The sequence below is a fragment of the Hypomesus transpacificus genome, chromosome 8 (assembly GCF_021917145.1).
Source record: "Hypomesus transpacificus isolate Combined female chromosome 8, fHypTra1, whole genome shotgun sequence".
Lineage (NCBI taxonomy): Eukaryota > Metazoa > Chordata > Actinopteri > Osmeriformes > Osmeridae > Hypomesus > Hypomesus transpacificus.
In genome coordinates, this window is record NC_061067.1 from 1,167,715 (window position 1) to 1,180,121 (window position 12,407).

The following is a 12,407-nucleotide window of genomic DNA, read 5'->3' on the forward strand; positions in this document are numbered from 1 at the left end:
CGCTACGTCAGACGAACAGCACCAGCAGTCCCTGTTAGAGCTCCTACCACGACAACACTGTACAGAGTAAACTTGGACGAGTAAAAAGCTAACTCCTAATAGCAGAACGGGCCAGGGATTCAGACGAGATCCTCGTCTTTACAGTTTGTTCTTGTGATGCTCCTCCTTTCACCGTTTTTTTTTTTTTTTTTTTAAACTGACGACAAACTAACAAGAACTTTACTGGAGGAGGGCTGGAGCTGGGGAGGGGAATAGACGGGGATAAGAGGTTATTTTTGGCAGAAAGACACCTGATTGGCTGATTGTTTGGGGAGGGGAGGAGAGGGGAGGGGATGATTACCATCTCCACACTTCCCCCTTATCCTCCCTTCCGAGCGCCCCTTCCCTCCCCAACTCAGACCAAGGTGGTCAGCTTGTCAATGAGGTCATCGATGGTGTAGACCATGAGCTTGATGTCGTCCTTCTCGGCCATGCGGTGCTGGCCGTGCCGGCGAAGGATGACGTCCACGTCGGCGCTGAGGACGCGCTCGGCCACCTGCATGGAGATGTGCCAGGGCACCTCCTCGTCCTTCAGGCCGTGGATGAGCCTGACGGGGCAGGTGATGGGGATGGGGCTCTGGAGAACACAGTGGTTCTCGGCCTCCCGCAGCATCTCCATGCTGAAGGTGTAGAAGCCGTCTTCACTGTGCTTGGTGGGGACTGTCCAATCGCCCTTGTCTTCAAACACCTTACGGGCCTGGTTTGACAGAAAAACATAACGGGAAATATTATTAAATAATTCGAAATATATTCTGATTATATAACGTTACCTGGGTTGTTGTCCAATATTTTTTTTACAACGCTTTATTTCCCCTTTAGATAATCATTGAGGCTTTTCGATCGGACCTTAACAGGCTGTTAGTTCTCACCTCTAAAGATAAAGACTTGAAGGACGTGACAAAGTGGTCCGCTGCTGTGGAGATGCCCACCAGAGCGACCGTCTTCTCTGGCCTGGCGATGGCTGCCAGCAGCATGAGCCAGCCCCCCATACTGGAGCCCACCAGGATCTGCACACAGGCAGCGAGAAAGGTTACACACATTAACATTTACATTTAGACATTTAGCAGACGCTCTTATCCAGAGCGACTTAAGAGTAAGTAGAGGGACAATTCCCCAAGGCAAGTAGGGTGAAGTGCCTTGCCCAAGGACACAACGTAATTTGCACGGCCGAGAATCAAACCAGCAACCTTCTGATTAATAGCCCGGTTCCCTAACTGCTCAGCCATCTGACACACGGAGCCTAGTTTGCATTTAGGCACCTTGAAGTGGTAGTTTTACCTGGGCCTGTATGGATCGTTGTTTTATTTCTGTTTTGTGTGTTCAAATGTAATTGTTTACATAATGTATCACAGATCGGATGAAAGTCCAAAGTGAGGGCCAGGATGAACTGTAGCACAGTTTGGCCTGACACCACGAATAGGTTTAGCACAGCACCATCTTGTGGAGCTAACATGAATAACTGCATTAATCCCACAGGCAACAAAATTCTGTGATTGTCATACACATTTTGGATAACTTAATCTGTCTTGGGAAAAGCTTGTGGATGTGATCTCCCTCACATTACCTGTGGTCCTTCTGCTAGCTCATCCAACACAAACAAGACATCTTTCTTCCAGGTGCCGATTGTACCTTCTGTGAAAACCCCTTCTGAAGCTCCATGACCAGTGTAGTCAAACCTGGTGCCCCACAAACACAAAGTACTTAGTCAAATATGTGATAGACATAAACCTTCACCTAGTCACTCCATAAGGCGGAGTTATATCATTACCCAACAACTAACAACTGTTCTGTTCGGGTATTTTACCTGAGGTATGAGTGTCCCAAAGACTTGCAGAACTCTTCCAGGGCTTCTGCCTTCTGTCCGTTCATGCTGGAGCCATAACCAGGCAGGAACACTACACCTGGGCTTTTTCCTTTCACTTTACGGTAGGCCAGTTTAGGAAGGTCTTGTCGTGTTACAAACTGCACAACTGAGGATTTATGCCGTACTCCTGGACCATAAACACAAATGAAAAATCATAGACGGTTGCAGCATGTAAAATGAATGGCACCCTTTGTGTTGTAATGGTGCCACGGTAATTAAAATCCATGTAAATAAGTGCTAAATGTAGCTAGGCATAGCAAAGATTAATTTTGGTGGCCTAATACAAATGACATTTTGAAAACTTTTAGGCTATGCCGTTGCCAATGAACTTGTTAGATTTGAACGGTGTTTGTTCACTTGTGTTGTTGACCCATAAGTGGTATGCCGTAGTTGAAAGCTTTACTTTCCGATCAAGGACTTATCACTATCAGTGTGATCTAGTTAGGGTTTGGTGGACAACATTCCAACAACTCCATGCGTCTTTACTATCTGCGATCTGAACTGTTCAACAGTACAAACACCACTACTCTTTCCATGTTAGATAATTAGTGTTGAAACATTTTCGGCGCAGGCTGCTAATCTCCAATAGAACATGACAGTAATTTATGGCTTCGCTCATAACCCTAGAATGTAGCAAGATCTACGAACAAGCGCAGTTGCCGCACAGTTTAGCAGTTACAAGAATTCAGACAGGGCCTGCTTGTGCCACACCCCCTAAGCGTATATTTTAGTTCAATTTCCTAACATTAATCGTAGATTTAAATTCCCTATTAAGTGGAATTTCATACTGACCTCCCCAAGGTTTTCGCGGAAAGGATGCCACTCCTCCATTTCTTAAAGTCTGCCTAAGTCCTTTGCAGCAAGACCTCAGCACAACGGCTGCCATACTGCTCTGCCACCAACTGGGGAAATAGCGCGAGACACGAGACTAGTGTGATTGATAGCTGCAGCAGCGAATCCCCTTTCACGTGTCTTTGGCTGGTATCTGCAAAGGTGGTTTGTAAAGAGTTTCCACAGGTCCTAAACCCAAATACTGTATTTTCTTCATTCAAACCTATGCATACCTAGTCTACTGTGTCCCTCAATTATATAGTTTTAATGGCTGTTTGTATGAAAATTATAGTGCAAGGCTCCATTTTGTCCATCACAAAAGTTTGCCAGCTGTGTGGGCCTATCGCAGTGCTATTCTAAGTTGAAGGAAACTTGTGTATTAATGATAAATTCTGATAATGTTGTGGCCTCATTTTTCATTTAACCGATCTCTGAAAGTCTGTAATGAAGGTACAGAAGGCTTAGTTTGCACCCTGTAAGTACAACTAAAAGGTAATAATCTTCGATTTGGACACAATTTATATAAGATTAATGCTTGAGGTTGTAAAAATATAAGATTAGACTGTTATTTGAAGCATGACTGTCAATTTTGTAACATGACTCAGTACGTCAGAGGCGGAAGGTCATGGAGCAGTAAAACGGAAGCTAGTCTAATAGCCCATCCGCCATTGTGGAATATAGTAAGGGATATTCCTATCAGGCATTAGTCAGTTTCAGAGTGAGTGATTCAGTGCAACGATAACCACATCGGCACCTTAAACATATCGTACTGCCACAAAGTGATCGATCACCCGAGACACAGTGTTGCATAGATCCGACGACCGAGGCAAACGTCGCCTGCATAGACTGATTGAATAACCCGAGACGAGAGAGAAAAATACCGGAGAGCAGAAGCAGGAGAAACCGTGGACAGTCACAAACAGTAATCAGTTTCGGTTCCTGGAGGATGTCTGCGACCACTGTCGATCAGGTAACTGCATCTTTCTCTACATCGTGTGTCGTTTCGAATACAAATTGTAAACATCTGAACTTTGTCAACATTCTTCCTTGCTGCCACTATTTAAATCACAATAGCCATGTCAGATTACAAGAAAAAAGTATTTGGTATATGATAGCAATTAGCTGTTATGTAGGCTAGCTTAGGCCGACCAGACGCACCGGCCGCAAACCCCAATCAACTCTAGCTATCGCCGGTTTCAGTGAGCTATTTAATGCGGCACATTTACTGGATGTGAGCGTGCACAACACTCGGTCAATAATGTCATTTGTAAGACTGTATTTTATAGGATGGCATTCAAGATAAACAACTAATCTGTTCCCCCCTCTTTTGCCTACTATGTGCATCACTATTTGTGGTAACAGAGACCCAAAGGACAAGGAAATAAAGGTGCGTATGTTATTTGAATATTGCTTCATGGGAATGTAGTTGTCAAATTGTCTCGGAAATGGATGACAGCTATGACAGTCATAGATGGAACACCACGAACCCCGCTGAAAACCCTTTAGGCTACATTAAATTATACTGTTTGTGATGCTGTTGATTTATGAACTCATTTTTAGCTTCTTCAACATGTTGGTCTTGATGTTTTGTGATTGTGTAAAAGGCCAGTTCCACCAACACCGTTTTATGAACTCAATATCCACTGTTTGGCGGTTTCCATGTTGTAAACTTTCAAAAGTAGGCAAAGTACCCTCACCCCCTGGTACTGCTTATGAATATCCTTGTGTTGTTACAATTTTAATACTTTGTTTTGCTTGGCCTAAGGTCACTGAAAGCAGCACTCCTCAGTTCATCACTTGTGATACCTGCAATATGCCGAACTTTGTAATAGAGATCCTGTTGTAACTGTCTGGCAAATCTGCCCCTGGAGCATTTGATGTTGCAGTTAAGACATGTCATTGTTTCTAGGCACTTCTGCAATTGAGACATTATTGTGAGACTCTAGTTGAGCAATTGAGATGTTACTCTGTGGTATTATAATTATTTGTTCACCAGACATTTAATTAACTAGCTACTGTAATTGAGATGTTATTGAAGTGTTGCACTGTAGTATTCTCATGTTCACCACACATGGTATTTAAGAAGAGGGTGTTCTTTGACAATAACTAATGTATACAAACTATTACTTGACTCTGACCTAAAATAGTGTAGAACTATGCACTTCTGACCCATGATCTATTGCAGTACTTTCTATATGCACTATTTCTATGTTGCTTTGGATAAGTGTCTGCTAAAATGTCAAATGTCATGTTCTGCCCAGGTATGCAACACAAGATGCAAAGTGCTGCTTGGTGAAAGTATGTTTTGCCCTGCAAAGTTCCTGTAGGAATGTTGCTTTGGGTTTCAATAAGAGTCATTTCTCTCTCTGAATACAAATGTCTTTCCCTTTTCAAACAGTGCAAAACGGATCAATGCATCAGAAGGATGGCGTAAACGATGATGACTTTGAGCCTTACCTAAGCAGCCAGACAAACCAGGTGAATCTTCTCTCCCCCTTCAAATCTGCCATTCTGTGTGACCATGTTATGGTGTGGAAAAATCTTGTGTTATCTGCTCTGCAGGTCAGTTTGAACCCTCAGAGGGGTGTTCTGGTGAAGAAGATATTGTATGTAAATAGCCCAATTGTGAAAATAAACACAAATAAGAAATCAAGGTCAAGAAATGATTTTCGGGAACCTAGTCAATGGTGCTACTACTAATACTCTGACAGACGATTTAAATGTTTTATGTTTCTACTTGTTGCTACGGACAACCTGTCTTTGATGTAACTCGTGTCCTTCAGAAACACAAATCATTCTTTTTGAAACCAAAGCATACACTGACTTTCTAAGCATCTTGCTACTGTGAGGGTTTAGTAGAGAGGGCAAGATGAATGCTGATATTGGATACTGTTATAAAGGCCAGTCCATTTACTGACATCCTAGTCCTGTCTCCCTCTTACACAGAACAACAGCTACCCACCAATGTCCGACCCTTACATGCCCAGCTACTATGCTCCATCCATCGGTTTCCCCTACTCCCTGGGGGAGGCGGCCTGGTCCACGGCGGGGGATCCCCCCATTCCCTACCTGACCACTTACGGACAGATGAGCAATGGCGAGCACCATTTTATCCCTGATGGTGTTTTCAGCCAGCCGGGAGCCTTGGGAAACACCCCGCCCTTTCTCAGTCAGCACGGTTTCAACTTCTTCCCCGGCAACGCAGACTTCTCCACCTGGGGCACCAGTGTCTCCCAGGGCCAGTCCACACAGAGCTCCGTCTACAGTAACAGCTACGGCTACGCCCCCAGCTCCCTGGGCAGGGCCATCGCTGATGGACAGGCTGGCTTCGGTAGCGACACCCAGCTCAGCAAGGTCCCGGTGCTGAGCAGCATCGAGCAGGGCATGACGGGGTTAAAGCTCGGCACGGACATGGGGGCAGCCGTCACCAAAACCGTGGGCTCCCCGCTAGGCGGCACGCCAGGCATGAGTAGCATGGCAGCCAATAACATGCCTCCGTCTGTGAGCTCTTCCGCCCCCAAACCTACTTCCTGGGCCGCCATCGCTAGGAAGCCTGCCAAGCTCCAGCCCAAGGTCAAACCCAAAGTCAACATGGGAATGGGGGGTTGTGCCATCCCCCCTCCCCCTATCAAGCACAACATGAACATTGGCACCTGGGACGATAAGGGCTCCCTCAACAAACCCCAGCTAGCTCAGGCCATGATGCCCCCCCAAACCCTGGTGCAACAGCCTCTCATGGGGCAACCCCAGCCCCTGCTCCAGAGCCCTCTTCCTCACCAACACCAGCCCCAACACCAGCACCAGCACCAACACCAGCCCTTTCAGCTCCAATCCCTACAGTCCCCCCAGCACCCCCAGCCGATGCCCCCAGGACCTCCGCATCCCCACCAACACCCCCACCCCCATCAGCACCTTTCCTCCCAGCCTGGCCCCCCCCAGCCCCTCCATCAGCACCAACATCCCCAGCACCAACACCCCCAGCACCAGCACCCCGCCCCTCTGCCCAACCGCTGGGTCGCCCCCAGGAACCGGGGCAGTGCCTACAACCAGGGTGGGGGGGTGGAGGGCTTTGGCCTGGGCGGTGGGGTCCCCATGACTGCCTCTCCCTGCCCTGGGGAGGTCCACCCCGTTCTGGAGAAGCTCCGCGCCCTCAACAACTACAACCCCAAAGACTTTGACTGGAACTTGAAAAACGGACGTGTGTTCATCATCAAGAGCTACTCCGAGGACGACATCCACCGCTCCATCAAGTACTCCATCTGGTGCAGCACGGAGCACGGAAACAAGCGCCTGGACGCCGCCTACCGCTCGCTGGGCGCCAAGGGACCGCTCTACCTGCTCTTCAGCGTCAACGGCAGCGGACACTTCTGCGGCGTGGCGGAGATGCGCTCGCCGGTCGACTACAACGCCTACGCGGGCGTCTGGTCTCAGGATAAGTGGAAGGGCAAGTTTGAGGTGAAGTGGGCGTTCGTTAAGGACGTGCCCAACAACCAGCTGCGGCACATCCGGCTGGAGAACAATGATAACAAGCCGGTGACCAACTCCAGGGACACTCAGGAAGTACCCCTGGAGAAGGCCAAGCAAGTGCTTAAAATAATCGCCACTTTCAAGCATACCACCTCAATCTTTGATGACTTTGCACATTACGAGAAACGCCAGGAGGAGGAGGAGACTCAGAGGAGGGTGAGCCAAGCCCTCTGAACACACACGCTCACCATGTCAACCCGCTTTTAATCAAGTCCCTTTCTCTCTTTGCTTCTACCAAGTGTGTGTGTTTGTTTGTGTGTATGTGTGTGTGTGTCGGGGGGGATGAGGAGGAGGAGGAATAGGTGTGCACCTGTAGCTGTATTGTCTTCTAAAACAGTCAAGCTCTAATAGCAGGTCTTCACAGCCCTCTCTGGTGTTCCCCCTTAACATACCTGCCATTAAAGTAAGTGGGTGATGGTCAGGTGTTGACTGAACAGTGCAAAGTAATCGTCCCTGAGACCTGAGCCCCCCCTCCCCCCCCCCTCCCTCCCCATGGCTGCTCACCATAGCGCCTGCCCTGTCGGTGGCCATCTTGTGACATTATAGAGCTCCATCGTTTGCCCAGGGAGTCGGGAGACATGGGGGTTTCCTGAAATAGCCCGCATTCCTGGCATTCCCATTCTCAGACAAAGCCAGAAGTGGCCTCTGATCTCCCTTTGAACACCAGGCCTCTCCACGCCCACCAGCTCCTCATGCTTTATCAGGCTGTAGCTACATAAGCCCTTGCCCTCCAGACAGACAGACTGGGTTCTGGCTGTTGGCACAGCCTCCATTCAATAGTTGGGAAAATACAAGTTTATATTTCAAGGTCTGCAGTGAGCGGCCTCAAAAACGCAAAGTTATGTTTGTGATTTCCTTTCAAGCAAGGCAGATGCATGGCATTCTTGCCTATTGGGTTTCCTGACCAATGTATAATGGTTTTGTTATTTAATAGTTTTGTTATTTGTTTAGTGGCCTTTCAAGATGAACCATTTCAAGTACATCGAGGAACGAGACTGCTATCTTAGCTAATACTGCGTCCACATTCCTGTGCTTGCACTATGCTAATCTTCTCCACGATTCGAAAACCCCAACTTGTTTTTCTCTCGCGCTCTACGCCTTTACAGCAGAGGTACATGCGGGCTGTGTATCAACTCCGTGCTCCTGACCTTGTTGGTATGCACCGTGTTCCAATCTCATAAATATTTCAAGGCAATGTTTTTTTTGGGTGGGGGGGGGGGGCTCTGAAAACAACCTGTCAGTGTTGAGAGCCTTCCAAGCACGGCGTGGTGGTTCTCATCGCCGGGGCTGCTTTTGTAGCCCTGACCTCATACATGACAAGGGCGCGCCTGACGGACGCCTCGCCCTCCTCCCCGTCCTCCTCAGCCTGACAAGGTTAATTGTCCTCCATTGTGGAGCTTGTCTTGGCTCTCGGAGCCAGGGATTCAAGCCCCTCCTGCGCCGTGCCACCTTCCCCACAGACAGGCTCAGCCGTGTGGATGCTAAGCTAACCCGTGGTGTTCAGTGATGGCCCGGCCGCGGACTGTGTAACGTGCGGCCATGGGGTTAGGAGCCACAGATAAAATGGTTGAGGGTGTTTTTCATGTCGGCTCGCATCGTGCGTTGCTGTTTGGTTGTGGGTTCCTGTGTTGCCCGCGGTACCGTGAAGCGTGAACGAAGACATACCAAGCTGACTTGAAGATGGCTCCTCCCGCCTTCCTTCAGTAGTTGTTGCGTGGGTTGGTGCTGCCGAGGAGGTTTGTAGCCTCAGGATGAAGCAGTCCTCCATAGACACTGAGGAAGCCTTTGTTTTCACCCAGGCCTCACTGAGCACCAGCCCCAGTCAGAACAGCTCTGCTGGGGATAGTGTTACACTGAGGGGCATGGTCTCCATGGGCCTTCCCCAACTGACATAGACACCTCCGTTCCCTCAATGGGAACACTATTTCACCTGGGAAATGGGGACAGAAAATATCCTGCTGTCTATTCATTGATATTAAGCCCATGGAGATTTTTTTTCTGACCTTGCTTTGTTTGAGCTGGTGTGATTTTTGCTTAGGCGTCTTCTAGTTTGCAGGTAAATCTAGGATATGTGAGAAGGATTGGCAGAGGTTTGCGATGCGTGTTGTCTGTTTAGGATTCAGAGTGAAGTGTTTGTGTCAGTATGCTTGTGTGTGTGTCAGTTAAGTAAGAGACTGTAAGACTGAACTGACTAGAGCTGCATACTAGTCTCAGGAGTCTCTGAGAGGACTCTCTCTTGCTCTCTCTCTTTCACTCCAGTAATTGAAGGTGTCTTTGGGAACATGGGGGAGAGGGAGGGGTCTAATTTACAATGCCATGATTGATTAGCTCTCTTGCCTGTGTATGGTAATCAACACAGAGTGACAGATAGGGGTGAGTGGAGCATGGGTCATATTTAGCTACTCATATCAGCACATAATGCAGTCACCAACCTCTTTCAACAAGACCTCTAGTCTGGGATCTAATATAGAACATCTGGCCTTTTAATATAGAGGTTCTAATGAAGGCATGTTCCAACCAAAGACTTTTTTGCAGCGTATAAGTGTTAGGCTAAGTATGTGTTGACGTTTGCAAGCTAAAAGTTTGTATTTGCCCCTTGTGAGGAACCCTTTTAAGAGCAGAAGAGCCTGTCTGAATTTCTGTTAATTGTTGTTATCACATGAAAATTGATAGGTTTAATAGGTCAGGAAAAAACGCTCCCTAAGGTTGTTTTGAGTCACAACAATCCTGTTTTTGTGTTTGTCCCGCTCACCAATACATCCAATAACTGTGGCTTCTTCTGTTGTGTTTTCTCTCTGTCTCTGTCTCTCTGTCTCTGTCTCTCTCTGTCTCTGTCTGTCTCTGTCTCTTTCTCTCACTTTCTTCCCCGCCTCTCCCTTTCTTCAGGAGCGAAATAGAAATAAACAGTAACCTTGGAGAAGACTCTCTGCTAAAACTGCAACACTAATGACGTAGGACCTTCAATGATTGCCTAACCACAAGAAAAATAAAAAAGGGTCTCACAATCTTTTTCTGCTGAAGACGACAATGTATCGGAACACTTGACCGTGACGGTGGACTCACCCGTGTCAGTTTACTGGTACTTCTTGTGTTTCCGTCTCCCAAGAAAACGATAGACAATAGCCCACTTTAAACTCTGTCTTTAAGCACTTTCAGTCCTTCTAAACAAGCCTCTACCAATACCCTTAACTATCTAACTCTCTCTTTCTCTTGACTTATGTTTGTGATTAACTAACTATCTGACTAACCAGTGTAGTTGGTTTTTCCAGAGGATTTCACCAGAAATTGTAATTTGTTTTGTTTTTTAATACCTTATAAAAATTGGCTAAAATAGAACCCCCCCCCCCCCCTCCCCCAGAATTGTATCGCCTTCAGAAGAGATTTTCAAGATGACATGTATGATAAATTATTTTACTTGAATCTATATTCAGCCGTCTGGCCATTCTCAGACAGATGTTGTTACTGATTGACAGGTGGCAAAGGAATGACAGGAAACCCTTCACAAATCATTCAGCCAATCGTATAAGACCAACATCTTCCTTTTTCCCGCCCCTGCCCCTCCCTCTGCATATGTTTCTGTGTACCAAAAGATGAGGATTTTTTGGTGTGCTGGTGAGATTGCCGACGAATGCACACATTTTGTTTTCTCTCTTGTGATTCTTGTCATTCTAAAGTGCATTTGTCTGAGGAGAAACCTGCTCCACGGTAACTGTCGCCCCGGCAACTGTTGGTAACTGTATTTGCTCTGATGTTGGCGTGTACTCTACAGTACCTCAGGCCCAACACGGTTGTCAGTCTGAAGATCTCTGTAACATTTCTGGGGAAAAAAAGCTGAACTTCTCCAAGGATGTAAGTTTTCTCTTCTAGGTAACTCACTAGCTAAATAAACATTACCTATGTTTAGAAGCATGTCTCTGAGTTTTCTTTTAATTAAGTTAATTAGGGATTTTAGTCACATGTTTATGGGGGATGACAAGAATCTGCAATAAAGACTGATTTCTTGATTGACTTTGCAGATAACACAACTAGATGTGAAAGATGACCAGTCAATATCTAAGGATGTTTTGTAGCTGCAGCCATGACAACAACAGTAGCCTTCTGCTCTGCCAGACTTGATCTATGTGTTTCTGAGACATCTGTAAGCAATATAAACTGTAATTACAGAGCATGGCATTTCCTGTATCCCCTGTAAGTGTCCTTCTCCCATAGACCCCTATGTCTTGTTGGAATGTGTGAGAGAGTCGGTCTCGGATCCACACAAACTCATAAGGACATTAGAGTTTCTGGAATGGGGAGTCATTAACAGTTTTAGTTAAGGACTGGCTAGATGATGCCCTGTAAAGATGCATGTTCTTCTGGTGACTGGGAAGCTACCTAAGACTGGTGCTCACACCCAACTTCCCATCATCTTTGTACTGGCAAAGAAATCTTCCTAGTTAGTCATTTACATTAAGAGAGCTTAGGCCTAGCTAAAAGATTACATCGTTACAGTCTAATTCATCATCATTCCTGGCATGGGGTTTCCGTCACCCCATGCCACCAGTGCTGTGAGATTATCGCTACATACTCACACATTTCCTATTCAGGATCTTCACAAGCACACGGTCTCTTATCATCTAATGAAGCCTGTCTTTCTGTAGAAACCTTTGTTTAGGTCCCAGTTCCCACGTTGGCCACCAGGGAGAGCCGTCGTATCATTCGCTGCTGGCCACGTGTCAACGGTTCCTTGTCCTGTGATCGGTGGTCTTGTGTCTCACAATCCTCTCTTGTTATCCACCGGCGCTTTAGCTCCTCAAGATGCAATTACACTGTAAGGATGGGTACTTGTTGTGCAAACCGTACCTTTGTCAGAGCAATTAATCCCAGGTTGCCAAGTGTGTCCCCGTATAAAGAAAATTATTTGAGAGAGAGAGAGAGAGAGAGAGAGAGAGAGAGAGAGAGAGAGAGAGAGAGAGAGAGAGAGAGAGAGAGAGAGAGAGAGAGAGAGAGAGAGAGAGAGAGAGAGAGAGAGAGAGAAATGCCTCTGTGTCTGTCGAGGACGGATAAAAGAGTTGCAATTAATAGAGGAAGCTTTGGATTGGGACTACACTCTGCTGTGTGTGCTCATTTGAACAGAACATCCCTTAATGTTATTTGCCGACAGCCT

At 46.8% G+C, this 12,407-nt stretch overlaps 2 protein-coding genes across 2 annotated transcripts; one reads left to right on the plus strand and one right to left on the minus strand.

The window, feature by feature from the left end:
• Positions 1–151: 151 nt before the first annotated feature.
• Positions 152–2,827, minus strand: abhd10b (abhydrolase domain containing 10, depalmitoylase b). Its single transcript, XM_047023581.1, has 5 exons — positions 2,696–2,827; positions 1,844–2,030; positions 1,604–1,715; positions 909–1,046; positions 152–736 (listed from the first exon to the last, which is right to left on the minus strand). The coding sequence occupies exons 1-5, from the start codon at positions 2,787–2,789 to the stop codon at positions 395–397; spliced, it is 873 nt and encodes a 290-aa protein (XP_046879537.1). The 5' UTR covers positions 2,790–2,827; the 3' UTR covers positions 152–394.
• A 92-nt stretch (positions 2,828–2,919) lies between these two features.
• ythdf3 (YTH N(6)-methyladenosine RNA binding protein 3) lies at positions 2,920–11,159 on the plus strand. Its single transcript, XM_047023552.1, has 5 exons — positions 2,920–3,704; positions 4,097–4,121; positions 5,133–5,212; positions 5,681–7,417; positions 10,148–11,159. Exons 1-5 carry the CDS (start codon positions 3,681–3,683, stop codon positions 10,169–10,171), a joined length of 1,890 nt encoding a protein of 629 aa, XP_046879508.1. The 5' UTR covers positions 2,920–3,680; the 3' UTR covers positions 10,172–11,159.
• The last annotated feature ends 1,248 nt before the right edge of the window (positions 11,160–12,407 follow it).